The following is a 19,610-nucleotide window of genomic DNA, read 5'->3' as shown; positions in this document are numbered from 1 at the left end:
TGGACATTGTGTACGGAGAATTAATTTTAATTTTTCTTAAACGATTTTATATCCCCTAAGTAGATAAAGTAGGTTGATCTCGAGTGTCGTGGAAATGATCTTGAAGTCGAATATATTACTTTTTTAACATTTATATTTTGAAAATCCAAGTCTGTTTGATGTTACGTCAAGTAAGTGTATGTAAGTACTTAACTATTTATGTAGGTACTTAGGTAGTTTAAAAGTACTTGAACTCTTAAAATGTTCAATAACCCCTTGGGTGAATGGGTAGCAACGTCAAACTTGGGAAAAAAAAACATCCTTTTAAATTTTTGAAGAAAAATGTTATATTTCTCATCATCATTTTGTTTTATTTACATTTTTATTAAATCTTAATAAATAAACATATTCTAGACTTATAGTAATCACACTAATGACTTATTCAGTCTTGTCGGCGACCTCCTCGGCCTTTACTTCTTTAACTGGGTCTTCTGAAGGTTTTACTTCTGAGACCTGTTCTGGGACTTTCTCTTCTTGTTGCACTTCTTTCTTCTCTTCTTGTACTACCCCGCTGCTGCTGCTGCTGCTGTTGCTGTCGTCGTTATTACCCCCTGCGAAATAAAATACATTTTAATACAAAAGAACAAACAACTTAATTTTGTAAACATTGTTAAACAAGTTTGTGTTAGTAACAAATTCGTTTGATTGGTTGACAAGCATACAAGACATTGTAAGCAGTCTAATTTTAAACAAAAATCTTAATACAGGTAGACATTGCACGACGCCTCGTTTACTATCTAATCTGGTATTCAGTACATTTACAACTACATATAAAGCAAGCGGCCCATTTTGATAATGGTATTGCGTTTATTATTCGCATTTTTTACGCGTTGCCTCACAATATAGTACATGTATGTAATCTCCAGTGTCGGAGATGTATGTTACAAACACATAATGTCACATATACATATTATTAAGACATGGAACAAGAATCCCAGCAGACAGCGACCCAACCACTGCGCCAAACGTGCGGTCACTAACATTGTATCTGCTATAAATATTCCTATGGCGACATTTACGAGTCTTTCTTTAATTTTCCTGTTTGACCGACCTGGTAACTATGTATCCACCGTTATGTCCATAAAGACGAGCTTTGTCGGATTCATTCTACGCAACAATGTCGATCTTACGAGAAAACCTGATTTTTCGAGGAAAGAAAGTCGGTTCAGAGTCAAGGTGCTAATATTGTATGCAAGGAGAGGTAGCTACTGCGTTAGATATTTACGTAGTTGTACGAAATGCGATGGATTTATTTACTAAGCTAACTTTAATTGTGTTATTTACATTTAAGTAACATATAAAGCGAAATATATTTAAGTAGGTACAATTTTATAGAGATCATGGTTTTCTTTGTTTATAAATGGACCTAAATAAACAAAAATATATCTTCATGAAATACAACGTATGTAAAAAATTTAGGATGATTGACTATGTGTGATTCAGGCAATTAATGTTCCGTTCTGATTGTTGTATAAAGTAGCGTGTAACATTCCTTATTAGTTCTGTAATTCAGTCACGAAAACTGTTATGTGCTACGAACAAAATACTCGTACTCATAATGATTATTTATTGACTACGTAATGCGTAATACATGGTTGGGTTAGTGCACATGATACCTGCTTTGCGACCTCACAACAAGCTCTAATAAATACTTGGTTCATGTATACCATCACGCTTATGGGTCGCATTGCGAGGTAGATAGAGGCGTAGGTACTTAGCGTACTGCGGCGAATTCTATTCTCGTGGCTTTAAGACAAATACTGTTTATGAGTGAGCTTCACGAATAACAGACATAGCTCCAGTGGCACCTTCACTGAGACCCAAGCTAACGACACAAAGACACAAATAACAGGAACACAAAAGCAACAAATTGAACGAAAATATTATAGCTTGTGGTCACACAGGTTACACACAAAACACGCAGTCGTTGGATACCTGGATATTGGCACCGACAGTATTTATAGCACTGTTCACTGCCGTGCTGACAGTGGTCGCGGTACCATTTATTACGGCACTTATAGTGGCTATAAGACCATTGATGAATACTCCCCAAGCCGCCACTGTCGGGAAATTGATGAGACAATGTAGGGAAGAGAATAGAATATTATATTATATAGTGTGCAAAATGAAGATGGAGGAGTTGTAGATATTGTTTAATTAAATATTACTCAGATTGTATGAGAATAGAAAATAGGTACTAGAAATATGTATAGATAAGGTAACAGGGAGATGCATGCGTAATTTTAAAATCAATAAAATCAATATGTCCTCTTACCCGTATTTGGTCCTCCCTTTTTTGGTTTGGATTCAACTGGTACTTCCTCTGGTTTCTTCTCTACCTCAGATTCTCTCGGTTTCTCGGGATTATTGAGATTCTGTAACTTCTGCACGGCACCAGTGATTCCCTTGGTAATGGGGTTGTTCTGGAGCATCTGCCGGATAGGCCCGACAGGGGCGGCCGCATCAGCTTGCGTGGAAGACGCTGGAGTTTCTGCTGGTTTCGCAGGTTCTGCCGTTTCTTCAGGTTTGCTGGCTGTTTCCTCGGGCTTAGCTGCCGTTTCAGGTTGTGGAGCTGGTGCGGGTTGCGTGGAGGCTGCAGGTTGTGTTCCTTGAGGAGCTTGACCAGGTCTCGATTGGAACATGCTGACTAAATTATTGTAACCAGTTTGGAAATAATTTGCTACTGGACCACTTCCAGATCCAAACTGTCCTGGCTTCGGAAAGATACCTGCGTTTTGTCCAGAACTAACGAAGTTACTCCATAGGTCTTGAATATTTGGCCATTGTGGTGCTGGATTTGAGGCGACGGGTGTCACGGGCGTATCGCTCTGAGCTCCTTGTGGGGCAGCTGGAGCAGGTTGGGCAGGTTGAGCAGGTTGAGCAGGTTGGGCAGCTCCTGCCGCGGGAGTTGCGGAAGCCTGATTGAAAGGATTGTTCCATCCGGCATTCTGTGCAATTTTATTGATGGTTTCTGTGAAATTTTGCAAAGTACCACCTACCGCAGCTTGGAAATTCTGCAAGTATTGGAACATTGGAAGTACGGGAGCTGGTGTCGGGGCCGGGGCAGGGGATGCTCCAGTACTTGGGTTAGCTGCTTGATTTTCAGCCCTCAGAGAGGCTACTAATCCCACGCCGTCAGCAAAATAGTTCACACCCTTAGTGAAGTCGCTTCTGAGTTTAAACAAACCTTTTTCAATTTGATGGAAGCCAGCTTTAGTCTGTTCTACGGCAGGCTGATCTGAAGTTGGTCTCTCTGAGTTTAAGTAGTTTTGAATAGTGCCGTTAAGCTTGTCCATCTGAGCAGCGAACCCGTCGCGTAAAGACTGAATACTCTGATGCAGCGTTTGGATGGGCTCATTGTTGCCTTGCAGCACATTTTGGATGCCATCAGCAATTCCTTGGAATCCTTGTCTTACGGCATTCTGTACATCATTGACACTTTGTTTGAAAAGCAACACTGTTTCTTGTTCCGAAGCATAATACTCGGGGTTTTGGGTCTCATGTTCCTGGCGTTGAGGTGGGCCAGGGTTCCTCAAATCTGGGGTGGGTCTCACTATTTCTTCATCCGATTCATCGTCATTTTTTAATGCGGGCTCTACGTTCTCAACCACCACTTCCACGGGAATATTTTCTGGTTTCACACGTAGCTTGTTATCAACATCGTTGACCGAGTTCGCCTGGTCGATAAGTTCTTGTTCGCTGGATGTATTTTCCGGTAATTTGTCTAAATTATCGGGTACAATGTCAATCAATTTCTTTTCGGTTTCGGCTACAGGTATGGAGGCGGCGCGCGCGTGCAGCACGGCCACGGCGACCAGGAGGAGCGCGTGTAGTCGCATGGTGGGTGTCGCGGTGTACTGCGGCGGCCGGGAGGGGTTCTTCCTTTATACGAGTGAGGTAACGGTGTCCAGCCGCGGCCGCGCGCCGCCACCGCCACACTTCCATGTTTACGCTTTCCGTGCGTTCCGTCCATGCTAAATGTTTTTGTCATTATTTGTATTTAAATTACCTACAGTCGCCGCTTGTCTCCATGTAAATAACTGCTAATTTGAAAATACTAATCTGGTCTTTCACAACACGTAGAGAATACTTATTGCGGATTACAATTCCATTAGATTTTGTAAATTTAGAAACACAACAGGGATGTTTTGTATTCAAAATGTAAGGCTAAGTAGGCACAATGCTAGGTCATAAGTCAAAAGGAGACGAGTTTTCAAAATGAAAGTGTTTGTGCCACAGTTTGGAACTTTTACCATTGGCATCGTGTCAATGGCGTTGTTTTGTTTATCTCGCTTAACTGAATACTTAATTATATAGTTCTGTAGTATTCATAGGAAGGTAAGGTGCTTCGTTTACTTAATTTAAAGAGTTATGATTTGCTTAAATATACTAACTAACTTTGGCTTATTTGTACCGATTGCTTCATTACTCTGTTCTTAACTTGAGTTCAGGTTCAGGCTAACAGGTTTGTTCATAAATAACTCGAGATCCTAAGTGCGTTAGAGGATCAACCAGTTTTGCAGCACCATCCTTTTTATCCTTTTATGAGAGACCGACACTAACCATTAACGTAAGGAATGAAACAATATTTATTTTGTAAATTAGCAGGAAAGTCGCTCTTTTATACGTGAATGTTTTAAAGTGGTGTAGATAAGGTTTAAAGCCAGAATTTAATTACGTTAACTCTTCAAAATTTATATGAAATTGATATTGATAAAGAGAACTAACTTTCTTTACCCATCTGTTAATTAGTCTTGGTCATACAGCAGAGCATCTTCCATTGTACACAGTAACAAGGATGAGTATTGTAAAGCTCAACATCTAGTAAAAGTAAAACATGAAACAATACTTAATAGTAAAAGTTGTTTAGACCTCCATTATTCAAACACCTTTAAATAAACCTTTTACACTTTGCCTTTCTTTGAACAATTATCAGCTTTGTACATTTGAAATAAAGTCGCAATTCAATTGGTTAAACTTACAGGTCGGTATAGATAGACCTGCACGCTGTACATTTGTTCGTGTTAGTCACAGGTGTCTAATGTACTTGTTAGCATACAATGGCTAAGTCCTGGCTATTCTCGTATAATAATGTGTCTCGATTGAAATGAAAGAAAGTGAGATTTCATGATTGTAATCGATAATCGGTTGAGCGAAACTCGTCATTGCATCATACTTCATATAGCTACAAGTGATGATACTACAAGTACAATTCATTGTCTGCCCAAATCCCAGGTCTCAGGCTGCACACCCAAGTGGAGTCCTCTATTGTGGCGGATGTCCACAGGCGGTGCCAAATGCTTATCATCAGGTGACATGACTGCTCGTTTACCGGCTTCATACCATATAAAAGGTGTTTCAAAAAGTAAACTCAATTATACTAAAGTCTCACGATTTGACGTAATTAATAGAAATAGCACAAGAACAATTCAACTTTTAGTTCAAATTCTAGTGTCTGAGTTGTGAGTGTAGTATTACAGTTGTCATCATAACCAACGGAGTCTCAACTACTAGATACATAACGACCGTAGATAACGCTACACAGCATCTCGCGTCATTTGCCGGCGACTGCGACACATAAAAAGCTCCTACGATCATAATTTGACATGAACAATGAAAAATCTCCGTCTTCTTAGCGTTATAATGATATTTTTACCGAGTAAGTAATAATTTTGGCGTTGGAACTCTAAATACCTATTGGGCCCGGTCCCCACAAAAGGGCGATTACAAAAAGATAATTCTTAACTTATGCATACTTAACAGGTCATCGTCCCCAGAGCCCATGCTGAAGAAACCAGTATTTGTGATTTTGGAGACATTTTGGGATTAATACAAAAGTAATTTAGATAAATATATTCAAATGTATGCATGTACGTAGTGCGGGCAAAGCAGCCTGATCGGGAATGTGTCGCCGGGATTTTCCAGTGTTGAGACATCTCATATCTCATGGTTCACTTACAAGAAACATTTCACAACGTTTAACGAGAATTATTTTTGATATAAACATAAATATGGTAAGGTTAGTAGTGGTTAAAGGTTACTGCTGAAGTTTATAAGAAACCATAATAATGTTTGGCAATGAACGCGATCCGCCTGACGTTAATGATTTTGAGAGAAGCTTAGTCATGTTGTGTTGGAAAACACAATCAAGTTATTGACAAAATGTCATCAAAAGTCCTTAGCGTAGGACACCGCTACGACCTATAATTATAAGAATTTCACAGGAGTTTCTTGCGCGTTCTTCTCCATTCGAAGCTACAATTTGGAACGAGCACCTAACTTCACTGTTGGACAGACTCACAGACTATTTATTTGTTGACGTTGACGTGCCTGATAATGGTTTAAATAGGAATAAATGTTTTTGACTTTGGTTTTGACAGACTGGAAACATAGTTCTGTATGAATGAACTAGACGGTCGAAGATATGAAGTCTGTGAGAGTCTGTCTACGTCTGGGGGTGACCCGTTACTAGCTGGCATGCGCCCGCCATAACATTTATGTGTTTCCTCAATTTATGGCCGTTTACCATCTGATTAGCGGTGCCCAACAGAATGTTAATAAGCTACCTCTGTTTTATCATTTTCTAGGTCAATTCTACAATTTGTATTTCTTAGAATTGAGCCTAAGTTTTTGTATCTAGTAACTAGGTACATAGATTTAAGTAGACCGAGCTTAAATTAGGTAAGTATTAGTTTTTCCTTTCGCCCAACTCACTAGGGATCGGCGCATCTTTGTATTTTTCTTCCACTCCCTATTTTTCTATTAACCAAACTTAAATTAGAAGCATTTTAGGGGATTACTGCAAATTACGTCTACTGTTTAACGAAGATTTTGAAGATCTGGTCTTCCAACATCTTTTTTTTCTTCCTCGGTAACCCAATTTACGTACATAATATGCCCTCTTAATTGACCAAAGATAATTCACAATATAAGGACCTTAGGTAGTGTCATTGGCATGACTAACATATGAATGGCCCGTTACTATCACAGCAAGTATTGACTCTTGCTTCCACGACTCGTCCTCGTGAATACATCAACGGGTCGAAGTTCCGAAGCTTTCGATCTAGAATCCAGGCCAAACCTACAACGGTTTGTTTAGCTGTACCTGCCTACTACTGCCGATGCAAATTATTGTTACTTTCTTAGAGAATCAATAGGCCGTTTAAGTCGTTATTTTGTCATTAGCCTCATTATTAGTGGAGATTAAATTATACAGAAGGCTTATGATGAGGCTTTGATGAAAATAAATCATAGTCCATTCCATTCCCTAATATTATGAATACTCCTTGTCTAGTTGACTTGGCATCTAAATAATTATATCTGCACGACCACACGTAGGTACTTAAAAAAGTGTTCGTTTTCTAAACTGAGCATCCATCTGCATGCAAAGATCAGCGCTGGCTAGTATCACAATGTAGGTAACAGATTCAAACTCGTCTGGGTGATAGTCAAACTGTCACCCCACTGGGCCGACCTGCTTACCTCAATTTCTTATTGAATTCGCACAGAAACTGCGAACGCCATGTTGTTTCTGTTGGAAGTAAACCATTTTGTATTTTATTTACATTTAGCTATTTATTATGTGGTACAAGTTTTAGAGATAAGCTCGTTTTAGAAATCCGCCCCTAACATGGCCCACTGACCCGTGGTTTCGATACAAATGGCTTTATCTACCGGTCTTAGATATAGATAGGTAAGCTACGGTGGCCGAGGTGGGTTTTGTAAAGGTGCCTAGGCGACAATCTTGACATCTTCGTGTCTCGTAAAGTAAGTTAAGCTATAAGACTGAATTGTTTTTCTAAGCAAGAATAAAGGTACCTAGCGGGTTGTGGAGGAAGGTTGCGGACTCTGATTGGTAGTCTGCTGTCTGATCTGGTTGAGGTCAAAGAAAATAATGATGTGACTAATGTAAAAACTAAAAAGCAAAAAGTAACTATTATTGCTCATACTCATGATAGGTTACCCACTGCTATTCCATTATCAGATCCTGAACTGGCAAAAATGGGATCCCATGGGAGTGCAACTTTAGAACAAAAAAATATTTTTAAAATCGGACGATAATTGGCGGGGTAATCGATGAACATAGATAAAAAGAGAAACAATCATCCGAACATAGAACCTACTCCTTTTTAGGAGTCGGTAAAAAGTAGTTTAATGGAATTTAAAATAATTCATAGCATCTACAAATAAATCTTGAATACTAGACAGCTCAACTGATTAGTGTGCTAGAAATGTTGATAAATATTTTTTACTGTTTTAAAATACATTAATTAAAGTTGATTTAGAATTCATTAAACTCGATTTAGGTTGAACTTTCGAGTATATTTTTTTATGGAATAAGCCGGTAGCAGATCGAGCAGACGGATCACCTGATGGTAAGCAATCGCCGCCGCCCATGGACACCCGAAAAACCAGAGGAGCTACAGATCCGTTGCCGGCCTTTTGGGGATTAGGAATTTAAGGATTGTTGGGAAATTGGGATTGGGAAGGATGTTGATTGGACCTTCGGTAACCTCACTAACACAACGAAACACAACGCATACGTTGTTTCACGTCCGTTTTCCGTGAAGCCGTGGTATCACTCCGGTCGAGCCGGCCCATTCCTGCCGAAGCATGGCTCTCCCACACTTAAAAATATTATGTATAATAATGAAATAAAATGTAAGATAGATAAATGTGTAAGATAACACTCACAATTCCTACGGTAGTAAATATAGGCTTATCGACACCTTGATGTGGAACCGACATCACAACGGGACATTGAATGCGTACCTATGTACAACTGTACCTAAGTATACATAATGTACATTCATCAAACAGAGGCGCGACAAGTTCAAACAATATCGACCAGTGTTACTTGGCACCTGATGATGCTCAACCAGTGAAACGGGAGTTCTTGGTGTAAGCTGTTTGACAGACCAGACAGTATTGGACGAGTAATGCAAACAATATCTGTCAAGTTGAAATACTGTAGTCTGTTGACCTCTGAGGAAACCAATATTCCTTGTTTTATTTTTGGGCGGGGTAAATCATTCAATGGCTTCTCCCGCCTAGGGTGAGGAGAGTGCCGCGCCAGATTAGTGCGTGGCGGGACGAGCTCCGGCGCGATCTCATGGCGGAATGGCAACAGCGACTGTCGCAACCGAGGGCTGGGCTCGCTGTCATTGCAGCGGTAAGTCCCCTCTTTGAGGAGTGGCTAGAGAGGCGCCACGGCGTCCTCACCTACCGCCTGACGCAGGTGCTTACCGGACATGGAATATTCCTGCGATATACTTGATTTAGTATTTTAAATAAATAACCAATATAAAATTCTATAACTTAAACTTTTCGAGTTACAGTTCGTTGTTAAAATTTAAAGTCATAAAAGCGTTTAGATGATACTTTAGTAAGTTATTCTCAGTTTACGACATATTATACGACAACGGCTTCATACAATGCAACATAAATTACCGACAACATAAAACGCTAAAAAGAGGAAGTTTAGTCAGTTTGCATCTTTATATGATACTGGTGTCCATGAAATCGTCCAAAATGACTTTGGGGACAATCCGGAGCTGCGGACAACGTAACATGTTACCGGGGCTCCGGTTCAAAGCAGGGGTGATTTTTAGTCAGTAAGAGTCTGACACACCTAGCGGGTTTTTCGGAGCTCCGGCTCGACTCAAAAGGAACGGGGTGGTTTTTAGTCATAAGGCATTTACAATCCCTACGCCTCGTGATCTAAAGTAGACCATGTTATTAAATAAAAATAAAGAAGGAGTGGTCTCTTAAAACTAAATGATCTGATCATCATGAATAATCATGATATACAGATATCCAGGTTCTTCTCACTGTCGCACTGTATCTGTTATCGTGCCGAGGTCGGTGACCCCGTGCAAGGTGCAGGTACTGCTGGTGCCGTTATGTGAGGCTGCTACTTTTGGACTCGCTTTTTATTTGATATCGCTTTTTACGTAGGTATCACTGGCGCCAGAAACATTCGATACTGATTACTGTGTTCAACATTAAGCTGCTAAAGCGCTGAATAGTGAGCTTTTCTTTGGTAATGATCGTTTTCCATGAAATACAGTCCAGAATGACTTTGGGGACAATCCGGAGCTGCGGACAACGTAACATGTTACCGGGGCTTCGGTTCAAAGCAGGGGTGATTTTCAGTCAGTAAGAGTCTGACAAACATCGGGATGATTTTCCAAAAAAAGTCTAACCTGTATTTCATAAGGCATATTACAATCTTATCCTGTTGATCTAAAGTAGACTATGTTTGCGCAGTAATATAAATCTTAAAACTAAATGATCTTGTCATCATGAATAATGCCGATCTACAGATATCCAGGTTCTTCTGACTTCGCACTGTATCTTTAATCGTGCCGAGGTCGGTGACCCCGTGCAAGGTGCAGGTACGCTGGTGCCGTTATGTGAGGCTGCTACTTTTGGACTCGCTTTTTATTTGAAAAACGCTTTTTACGTAGGTTATGGCGCCAGAAACATTCGATTATCTGAATGGGTCCTGTGTTCAACATTAAGCTGCTAAAGCGCTGAATAGTGAGCTTTTCTTTGGTAACGTCGCGTCGTTTTGTGAAATAAAAGAAGCAAGAGACAGGTATAAGTTCCTAGTGATCTTACAGTTAATCAAATAAAACTTGTGTTGACTGACTCCTTAAATGATCTGTTAAATCGCAGCCATGTCTAGTATTTTAATACGAGTAGGTACATTACACAGAATTTGTAAAAAGTTATGATTTAGACAAACGTTCTTTAAAAATTGCAACTAAAGGACTAACTTCCAAACTTACTACTCTGACCGCCGTACTCATAGTCATTTAATGGCTATTTAACTCAATACTTAGCAATTGTTTTAGGAACAGAATCGTTAGTAAGGAATAGTTGAAGTAATAATTTAATATTTCTGCAGTAAAATACTTAGGATAAATTCCTTCTTTTACCCAAAAATCTTGGATGAAATGTCAAACATCGCACTTGATAGAAATCGAACAATTTTAAAGTATTAGAAAAGATCCTTTTATAAACATATCAAGAAATTCTTTCCATACTAATTTATATTTTCTTATTTATTTATTTATTTTCTAGAAAAAGGTAACGAATTAAACCAGCTTGAAGCGCTGTCAGCAAGTGGAAGCTGGTTGTGTTGTCAGGAGGACCAGTTGTGCCGTTAGCTGCCAGGTCAGCGAGGCAGGGACTGGGTCGCGACTCGCGACTCGCGTGCTACTCCACACCTCATCAGCCATCTTATTTACTTAAGTACCAGACTATAATAATAAGGTGTAATATATCACCAAATGACACGTAGAAACGGTAAGCTGGGGCGTCTCTGCCAAGTGAGAACAAGGCAGCTTTTTGCTACTACTAAAGAACTCCTTTTCGGGGTAACCTTTGAAGCTATATATGTTTAAGTATATGTTACTTGTTACTGCGAGCGTTTTTAACCGACTTCAAAAAAGGAGGTTCTTAGTTTGACTTGTATGTATGTATGTTGGTGCGCAATTATCTCGCGTTAGGCTGAACCGATATTGCTGCGGTTTTCAGCATAGTATTTTTTAGATTTAGGAGAAGGTTTCAGAGGCAGTCAACCTGACTTAGGTAGGACTTGGTAAAGAAAACTTAACGCGGTTCCGGTTTTTTTTTAAAGTTTGTAGATTTTAGTTTTAAATAGTTATTTATTTCTTTGGTCATTCTATTCCTCTCCATTTAAATTCAGGTCTGTTGTTGTTAATGTGACATGTAAGATTTGTAACGTACGTTCAAAAAATATTGTACTGTATCGATTAACAAGCAAACATTCAATAATCGTGTTCCGCAGATTATCACCAAATGTCCCCAGGATTACATAAGCATCGGTTAGTACTTTCACTGTAAACTTTCTGGCACTTATCATTATCACTGTTACGTGTTACCTTCGAATTTTCGAAAAGGAGAGTTTCCTTTTTATATTACAAAATTACAAACACATTATAAGGTAATAAGGTACAGTCGCCGAAGATGGCAACGTTCCTAAGTTGGCTCAATACCACGTTTCTGAGTTTAACACGAAAGTAGGTGTTACTACCTATACCATCATATCTTATTAGATTTCATGCTATTACTGCGAATCTTTGCCGGCGTTACCCGGTCCGGGATTCGAGTCCGAGATACTTAGCCCGGCAGCCGCACAAACTTTGTGATCGTTGGACAAAAGTAAGTTTAAATTAAAACAATATAAGTGTCATTTAGCTTTTAAGTTTAATATAGTAAAGTAGAGTACAACTAGGTATAAACTTACGAACTAGATACACATAGTGCTTAGACTATAACTTAGTACTTAGTAGCGAGCTCTCCTGCTCTTGTTGCGGACCGTGTTGGCCAGACACAGCCCGAACACTGCAGCCACCAACTGAAACACACGAGTTATATTCAATTTTATTTCTTCTTCACACAAGTAACAGTTAACGGAGGACTTTATGCCACTAGGCATTCTCTAACAACCAGAGTCGCCTATAGTGCAAAGAAATGAAGCAATTGGTGCGAAGCCAATACCCTTAGTACGAGTTTCCTTTAAACGTAAATCAAACAAAGGGTACTGATTGGCCAGCTCGAATAAACCAACCAATAAGAACGCTCTCGTTGATGGAACTGAACAATTAACAGGCGACTTTAAACCTTATTGTAATGAATATAGTTTCCACTTCCATATGTATTCTGCATGCTCATGCTCGTAGAATCAGATAGGGAACGAATATACTATATAGATCAGATTTTTAATGAAAAAACAAAGGACCTGAATTTGTTAATGTTCATTATCTAGTTTAAATTTTCCGTACAAATGTAATAATCATTTTTATGCAAGCTAATATGAGAACTTAGTAGGTACTATTTTTTGTCAGGAAGTTGAAAAAGAACATAGTCTAGAAATATAAAAGAATGAACAAAAGCACAAATGCAATAGGCACACCACCTGTTACATGGGACTTACAACATAAATTGTGAAAAGTGGGTGTACACAGTGGCATTACGTGTCATAATGTGCACCTCTGCCTACCCCTTCGGGGCTTAAAGGCGTGATGATATGTATGTATGTATGTATGAACAAATGGCTTACCTCTAAGGAGACGATGACTATCATGACGCTTCCGATAGCGAGGCCGAAGGTTTGGAAGAACTGTTGCACATGCGTGTTGCAGCCGCCGTAGGCAGTGAGGGAGGTGCAGGGAGGGGTCGCACAGCAGGTGGGGGACAGGTCGCGGCCGACATATGAGGAGTAACCATCAGGACCACAGCAAGTGAACTGGAAACAGAAATAATTGCTATTAAAACGGGTCTTGTTCTTATAATTAACTTTAAATTAATTATTGTCGAGGTCTGTACGATTGCTGAGAAATCGATCCCGATTCCCCAATCAGGATCGATTTCCGGATCAGAAAAATGATGAAAAATAATGATGTTTTTGATTATTCTAAAATTTCTCAGTAAAACCACAGAACATGGTATTGTACCCGGTATATGGTACACTCACTCTTAAATGGGACAAATAACCACTTTTGTACGAAAACATGAAAATGATAAATAAATGAGTACCATCATTATTCGGAATTACTTCGAAAGCTAAGCTTCGACTATTAGATATTATATCTCTTTACATACTTATCTTGCTCCAAAACAACAGGTTAATAGTTAATGTCTACAGTGCATTCACTTACTGTTTTTTCAATAGCCTGGAAGGAAACTTGGTCCTGTTTGAAGGCCTCATTGAGCCACAAGGGGACCTTGGACACGACGTCGTCCAACTTCACGAAGATCAAGATAGCCAGCGTCAGTTTGATGATCATCAGCAGCAGCATAAAGATGGAGTACTGGAAGAATTAACCAAATATTGTATCATTATCGATAGACTGCAATTTGTGGTAGAATTAATGCCAATTATACTGTAGTGGTTGTAGTAGGGATAAGGGTGTGATGTTCCCTGACTCAGAGAAGGAGAATGTTATCTTACAGGTTACTTGGTGATTTTACGCAGTAAACCTGCCCAAAGGTTGTACCCACATAATTTGTCCCGTACAAAACATTCTTGACTTGCACAGCGCAAGATTTTCAAGATCGACAGTTTAGCCCAAGTCACCGTAATAGCGACATCTGTTAATTTATCGTCGAACTATGTAGTGATGGCAGTGGCCACACAAGTTTGCCCGGCTCCATACATAAGCCCAATGATGTGTATCTAGACAAAGGTAGCTCCAATGTTTGGGCCAATAATATTTTCTGGATGTTTCGGTTGAATGAGATACTTTAGGGCTAATGTATGGAGCTAGGGAACCACCTAAGTATACAATGAAAGTCGGTACTTACAGTAACCAGCATGCAGTTGCTCTCCCTGATGGCTCCGCAGCATCCGAAGAAGGCGATGAAGAAGACGATGCCTCCCACTATCATGGACGTGATGGGAGCTATTTGTATGTTGTAGTCTGCTATCTGCACGATGTCTGTGGACTGCAGCTGCACCGCTATGCCCAGCCCGAGGAGCGTCAAACCAGCCAACTGAAAGATATATACGTTCACTGTTACAAGATTTCAGGGAATAAAGGCTTGAAGTTTTAGTTGTACTTTTACGCGTTAATATGTTAAAGTATTTCCGACTTGGGCAAGGTGACCCTCTCACCTTCGTTGTCTTTTAGTCTTTTCCCAAATTCTTAGAATAACACGGAGGTATGAGTTGTGTCCATGTAAATAAGTTTGAGAGATCTGAGATTAGAATCTAGCAAGTAAATACTATTGAGGGGATTTTTTGTGGTGCGAAAATCATCCAATGACTTCTCCCACCTCGGGCGAGGTGAGAGGGAGTGTCAGACTCTTACTGACTAAAAACCACCCCGTTCCTACTACTGCTTTGAACCGGAGCCCCGGTAACTCGTAAACTTTGTCTGCAGCTATGTTATGCTTGATTGGTTTTTTGAGCCGGCCAATTAGAGCACCGAACGCGCTCTCGTTTCGATTACTTTAAAAACGTAAAGCAAACCCATACTAAGGGTACTGTACTATATTACAATACATTCTGTACATGAAGACTGAATGGGTAGGTATTATTAGATATATGAGGATAAATAGAATATGTATGGATATTTTCCGATACAATTTATATTACAATGCAAGCAGTTATAATATTAAACTGAGCATTGGTTACCTTGTTATGTTTATTTTCCTAAAAATATTATAATGCACGCTACACACTTTACTTAAATGTGCAGTTTGACTGTACAGTCGGACTGCTAAACTGTACAGTCCAAATGTATACAGCCTACAAACCTTAAGACTTAACATACAGCTTTCAACTTTAACTATAGATATAATTTTATCTATCCTTGATTTGATTTAGTTAAAACTGTACAGTCCCACTGTACAGGTAAAGCAAATGTCCACGTACAGCCTACACTTTACGATTTAACTGTGCAGATTTAACTGTACATTCATTATTTGTTTTTTGCCATTCGATCAATTTATAATCTTAATCCGAGGCATTCTCTCAGGGAACTATTTAAAGAAATTAATATAATGACTGTTGCCTCTCAATATATCTATGAAAATATAGTGTATGCTCATAAAAACATTAAATTATTTAAAAAGTACAGTGATATACACAATATCAACACTAGAAATAAAAATAAATATGTTGTTCCTACTACTAGACTTAAGAAAATAAGCGGTTCGTTTAGATGTCAATGTATACGCTTTTACAATAAAGTTCCCAGCCATATTCAAAGTTAAAACCTAAGTAAATTTAAAAATGTTATTAAAGAAAAACTTTGTACTAAAGCTTTTTATAAAATAAAAGACTATTTGGAGGATAGTCAGGCTTGGGAATGAACTGCTATACTGTTCACATAGGTCTTGTTTACATGTTTGTAACATAGTTACATTTTTTATACAACTTGGTAAAGTTTTCATTTAGGCTTTGGTTATGACAATGTTGAAATTCTTTATGTTTTTCCAGCTTCTACAGAGTAGAAGATACTGCAAATTGTAATTTTTTCCCTATTTTTCTCATGATTCACAAGTGCTATCTTTGTGCAGGTTATATAAGGATTTGTCAGACTTGTGGCCCAGCTTGTGTACAATCAATATACCAGTAATTGGAACGTTATCTGCAGCCTATAGCGAGCCGGCGGCATTATCTTATCAACCTTATCACAAGGTTTTAGGTGTGAGAGTCGCGACGCACCTAAAAACTCTATAGAAGTTATTATAGTCCAAGAGCTACTGAATCCTCCAAATAAAATTCTTCCTGTACAGCTAGAAATTTGTAGGATGATGATTTATAAGACGCTAATGCCAACAGTCGAAGTGGCAGTCTTCAGATCTGCACATCATCATCTGTTTTAATTAACCAGCTTATCAAGATTTCACTTTGTCTGATCTTTCCGCGCATTCAACGGTCAGTTTACTGGTTATGTACACGCTGATGTGTAGCCTACATAGTACATTCGGAGTGTTCAGTGGCTCTTAGACTATGACTGGCGACTATAGTGCATACAATGTAGGACATTTTAATACAGATTTTGCATTGTATTCTAATTAAATTATTTAGCGATAACGATAGTATTGAAGAAATGGTGTTATTTATAATAGAGGTGCTCTTATTCTTTCAGTTTCAGGAACTGATATCATGCTTTCACTTTGTACATACTATGTGACTCAGTTGACTTTTTAGCTTAGGTAGGTACATTTATCACTAAATGTAAATGTTAGTCATCGCTTTACAGTATGTAGATAGCCTTGTTGTTTATTTAAAGCTGGCAAATAATCTATTAATCCGTAATCGTATTATGTGAAGGGATCACCTTAACAATTTTGTATGTAGTGGTGAGTCCACACACGATGTGCTGTAATCTCGTATCGTATAAAAATATCGTTATCTTTGTTTTCCTCAAAAGTGTCGAGTGCAATTCCAAGAAGTAGGTATGTTATTTTTATTGTATAAGCCGGTAAACTAGCAGACGGAAGGTAAGCAATCGCCGCCGCCCATGGACGCCCGAAACAACCAAAGATTGCCGGCTTTTTGGGGGTTATGAATTTAAGGGTTGCTGGGGAATCAGAAATTGAGAAGATTGGGAATTAAGTAGGTAATTGGGCCTTCGATAATCTCACTCACACAACGAAACACAACACAAGCCTCACGTCGGCTTTCTATGAGGCCGGCCCATTCGCGCCAAAGCATGGCTCTCCCACGATAAAAGGTTTATTTATTAATTTGAAATTTTCACATAGTTTCAGGTTGAGCATTCTATGTCCTACTCTTCTATGTTTACCTCTAGATTTAATCATACCTTTAACTAGGTCATATGGGGGGAGATCGGGGACGATCACTGGTATTAGCACTATCAGTAACAATAACCTACTGGACTGATTACAATAGGTATTATCTCGCGCATGCGCTTCTGTAACGTAGGTACATACACATAAGTTGTTTATCAAACGGTCCCTTAAAATGAATCGCTTCAATGTAATGGTTTGTCAAATGTCGAAATGTTAGTTTTGTTAATATTCTGTTATTCGGGAGAAAACCGATTAAGTCAGCTAAAATAGATGTAGGTATGATTTCAATGTAAACAAGCGTGTTCCTGTTATTCAAACCGTTTCTATTGGTCAACACTGATTAAGAACCAAGTAAGTTTTACTTGGTTTATCCGTGTTTATTAATAGTGCTTATGCATTGGTAATTAATCATACTATTATGAAGCTAAGCTACAATAGAAACTGTAGTACATGTAGTATATACATCCCATATTCCCCGTGTAACCCATGTTTAGTTACTATTTAGATAGAAAAACTGTAATGGTAAATTGTTGATCTCACAACTACCCTCAATCTTTTAACATTGTGCAATGTATACAACAGTATTGAATTATTATTGTTACCTTAATTAATAAGTACCTACTTTCTTTTTATTTTGATCTCATTAGATTTAAACATTTTTGTAATTTTATTTAGTAGCTCAAGTTTAAATTCGCAGGATGTGATTCCCTGTAATTGAAGGATCACAAGACTATGTAAATTATTGTAAGTTGTACTTTAGTTGTCCAATAAAATAAAACCAGGTTTTAGTTACACGTGTTCTCATTTTTCACCTACATAATTATAATATCATGGACCAATATTACTTTCTTAGTACATATACCCATACATAGTCTGTAGGTACTCATATTGTTTATCATAGGTTCATTTAAATGATTAGGTGTATCTAACGTCTTATTGTTATGCCTTTTATCGGTCTGTGGATGTCATTACAATAATGCTCAGTTAACCTGAACTATAAACAATGCACTTTACTTATCTACGAAATCAATGTTAAGTTAAACAATGACCTGCGTCACTCGTGTAGTTGCATAGAACATACTCAACTTTCTCGATATCAAATATTTAATACATTGCTATCGATCATAGCTTTATCTTTCTGCACCACAAGCAAACATGTCGGACGATATCCTCAGCGGCCGCGGCGCCCTATATGACTACATCGGGAAAAACCTACCGGTAGGTATCTATGCGAAAATAAATGAAGAAAGTACTTACCGCAAACACTAAGTTCGCGAAGAACAAGATGTACTTGACCAAGAACTCACCACACCCCATCTTGAACGAGTATTTTGTTTATTAATTACAATGAAAAAGCAATTACAATGAGGATAGTACAGCAACGTTCGTGCCACAGCGAGGTTGTTACAATACTGTGCGAATACCGCACACAAGTAGATAGAAAAACTTATCGACTCAGATAACGTCGGTACACGAACAAATTCCACTTTTTTATAATAATCGATAAACTTATGCAGGTATATAGTTTGATTCCTGGGAAACGGGAAATGCTATTTTCTCGTCAATTTCGGTAATGAATCATTTCACTTCATTCATTGTTTCAACGAAAGGGCAACATGACAAAAGTACAAACTTCGTAATATTTTGCACCTGAATACATGTATTGCTTAGCTTAGTATGATAACTACTGGAGCTGCGGACTGCCTAGTGGGTTACCAGGGCTCCGGCTCGAAAAACAGTAGGAACAGGGTGGTTTTTGGTCAGTAGGGGTCTGACAACTCCCTCTCAACGCCTAAGGCGGGAGAAGTCATTAAATGCTTTCCCTCCTTTAAAAAAGTATGCTAACTAGGTACCGATATTGCAATTTACGTAATCGTTGCATTTTTATAAATAGAACCACAATAAGGAGGAAATTCATATTACAATAGCAGTACAACGTACGTATATATGTATGTACGATATGTGTCGTCAAATAAAAAACAATTGTATAAATAACGATTTTCGTATTTGTGGATGAAATTTTTTTTTCCTTTCTTTAACGGCAACTGAGTCTTTATTACAGTGTGGATAAAATAATTATATTTGCATTGAAACATTGAAAAAATGCTGCAACGAAGGCAAGCATGGTGTAGGTGCGTTTGGCTTCCACCAACCTGGTGATCCACCAATCAAAATTACACATAACTTGTGGAAACTAGTGGAAACGGACTCAGCTAAGCTATGTTTTTTATACGGAAAGATGCGTGCTATGGCTGTGTGTGTGGATGACTTCC

The 19,610-nt window shown here is 38.6% G+C and overlaps 2 protein-coding genes across 3 annotated transcripts; both read right to left on the bottom strand.

The window, feature by feature from the left end:
- Window positions 1-301: 301 nt before the first annotated feature.
- LOC118267565 (serine/threonine-protein kinase pakB) lies at window positions 302-3,911 on the bottom strand. 2 transcript variants are annotated; one of them, XM_050694130.1, is made up of 3 exons: window positions 2,315-3,911; window positions 1,975-2,099; window positions 302-590 (listed from the first exon to the last, which is right to left on the bottom strand). In XM_050694130.1, the coding sequence occupies exons 1-3, from the start codon at window positions 3,876-3,878 to the stop codon at window positions 543-545; spliced, it is 1,737 nt and encodes a 578-aa protein (XP_050550087.1). In that variant the 5' UTR covers window positions 3,879-3,911; the 3' UTR covers window positions 302-542. The 2 variants fall into 2 exon arrangements, with proteins under 2 accessions (XP_050550087.1, XP_035437525.2); XM_035581632.2 differs by lacking the exon at window positions 1,975-2,099 and having other exon boundaries at window positions 2,315-3,910.
- An 8,346-nt stretch (window positions 3,912-12,257) lies between these two features.
- Window positions 12,258-18,765, bottom strand: LOC118267564 (leukocyte surface antigen CD53). The gene is made up of 5 exons (XM_035581631.2): window positions 18,595-18,765; window positions 14,377-14,565; window positions 13,731-13,883; window positions 13,133-13,318; window positions 12,258-12,427 (listed from the first exon to the last, which is right to left on the bottom strand). Exons 1-5 carry the CDS (start codon window positions 18,652-18,654, stop codon window positions 12,356-12,358), a joined length of 660 nt encoding a protein of 219 aa, XP_035437524.2. The 5' UTR covers window positions 18,655-18,765; the 3' UTR covers window positions 12,258-12,355.
- Window positions 18,766-19,610: the final 845 nt, after the last annotated feature.

The sequence above is a fragment of the Spodoptera frugiperda genome, chromosome 6 (genome assembly GCF_023101765.2).
Source record: "Spodoptera frugiperda isolate SF20-4 chromosome 6, AGI-APGP_CSIRO_Sfru_2.0, whole genome shotgun sequence".
Taxonomy (NCBI): Eukaryota; Metazoa; Arthropoda; class Insecta; order Lepidoptera; family Noctuidae; genus Spodoptera; species Spodoptera frugiperda.
Note: the sequence above shows the minus strand (reverse complement) of the source record. Positions and strands in the feature narration are given on the sequence as shown.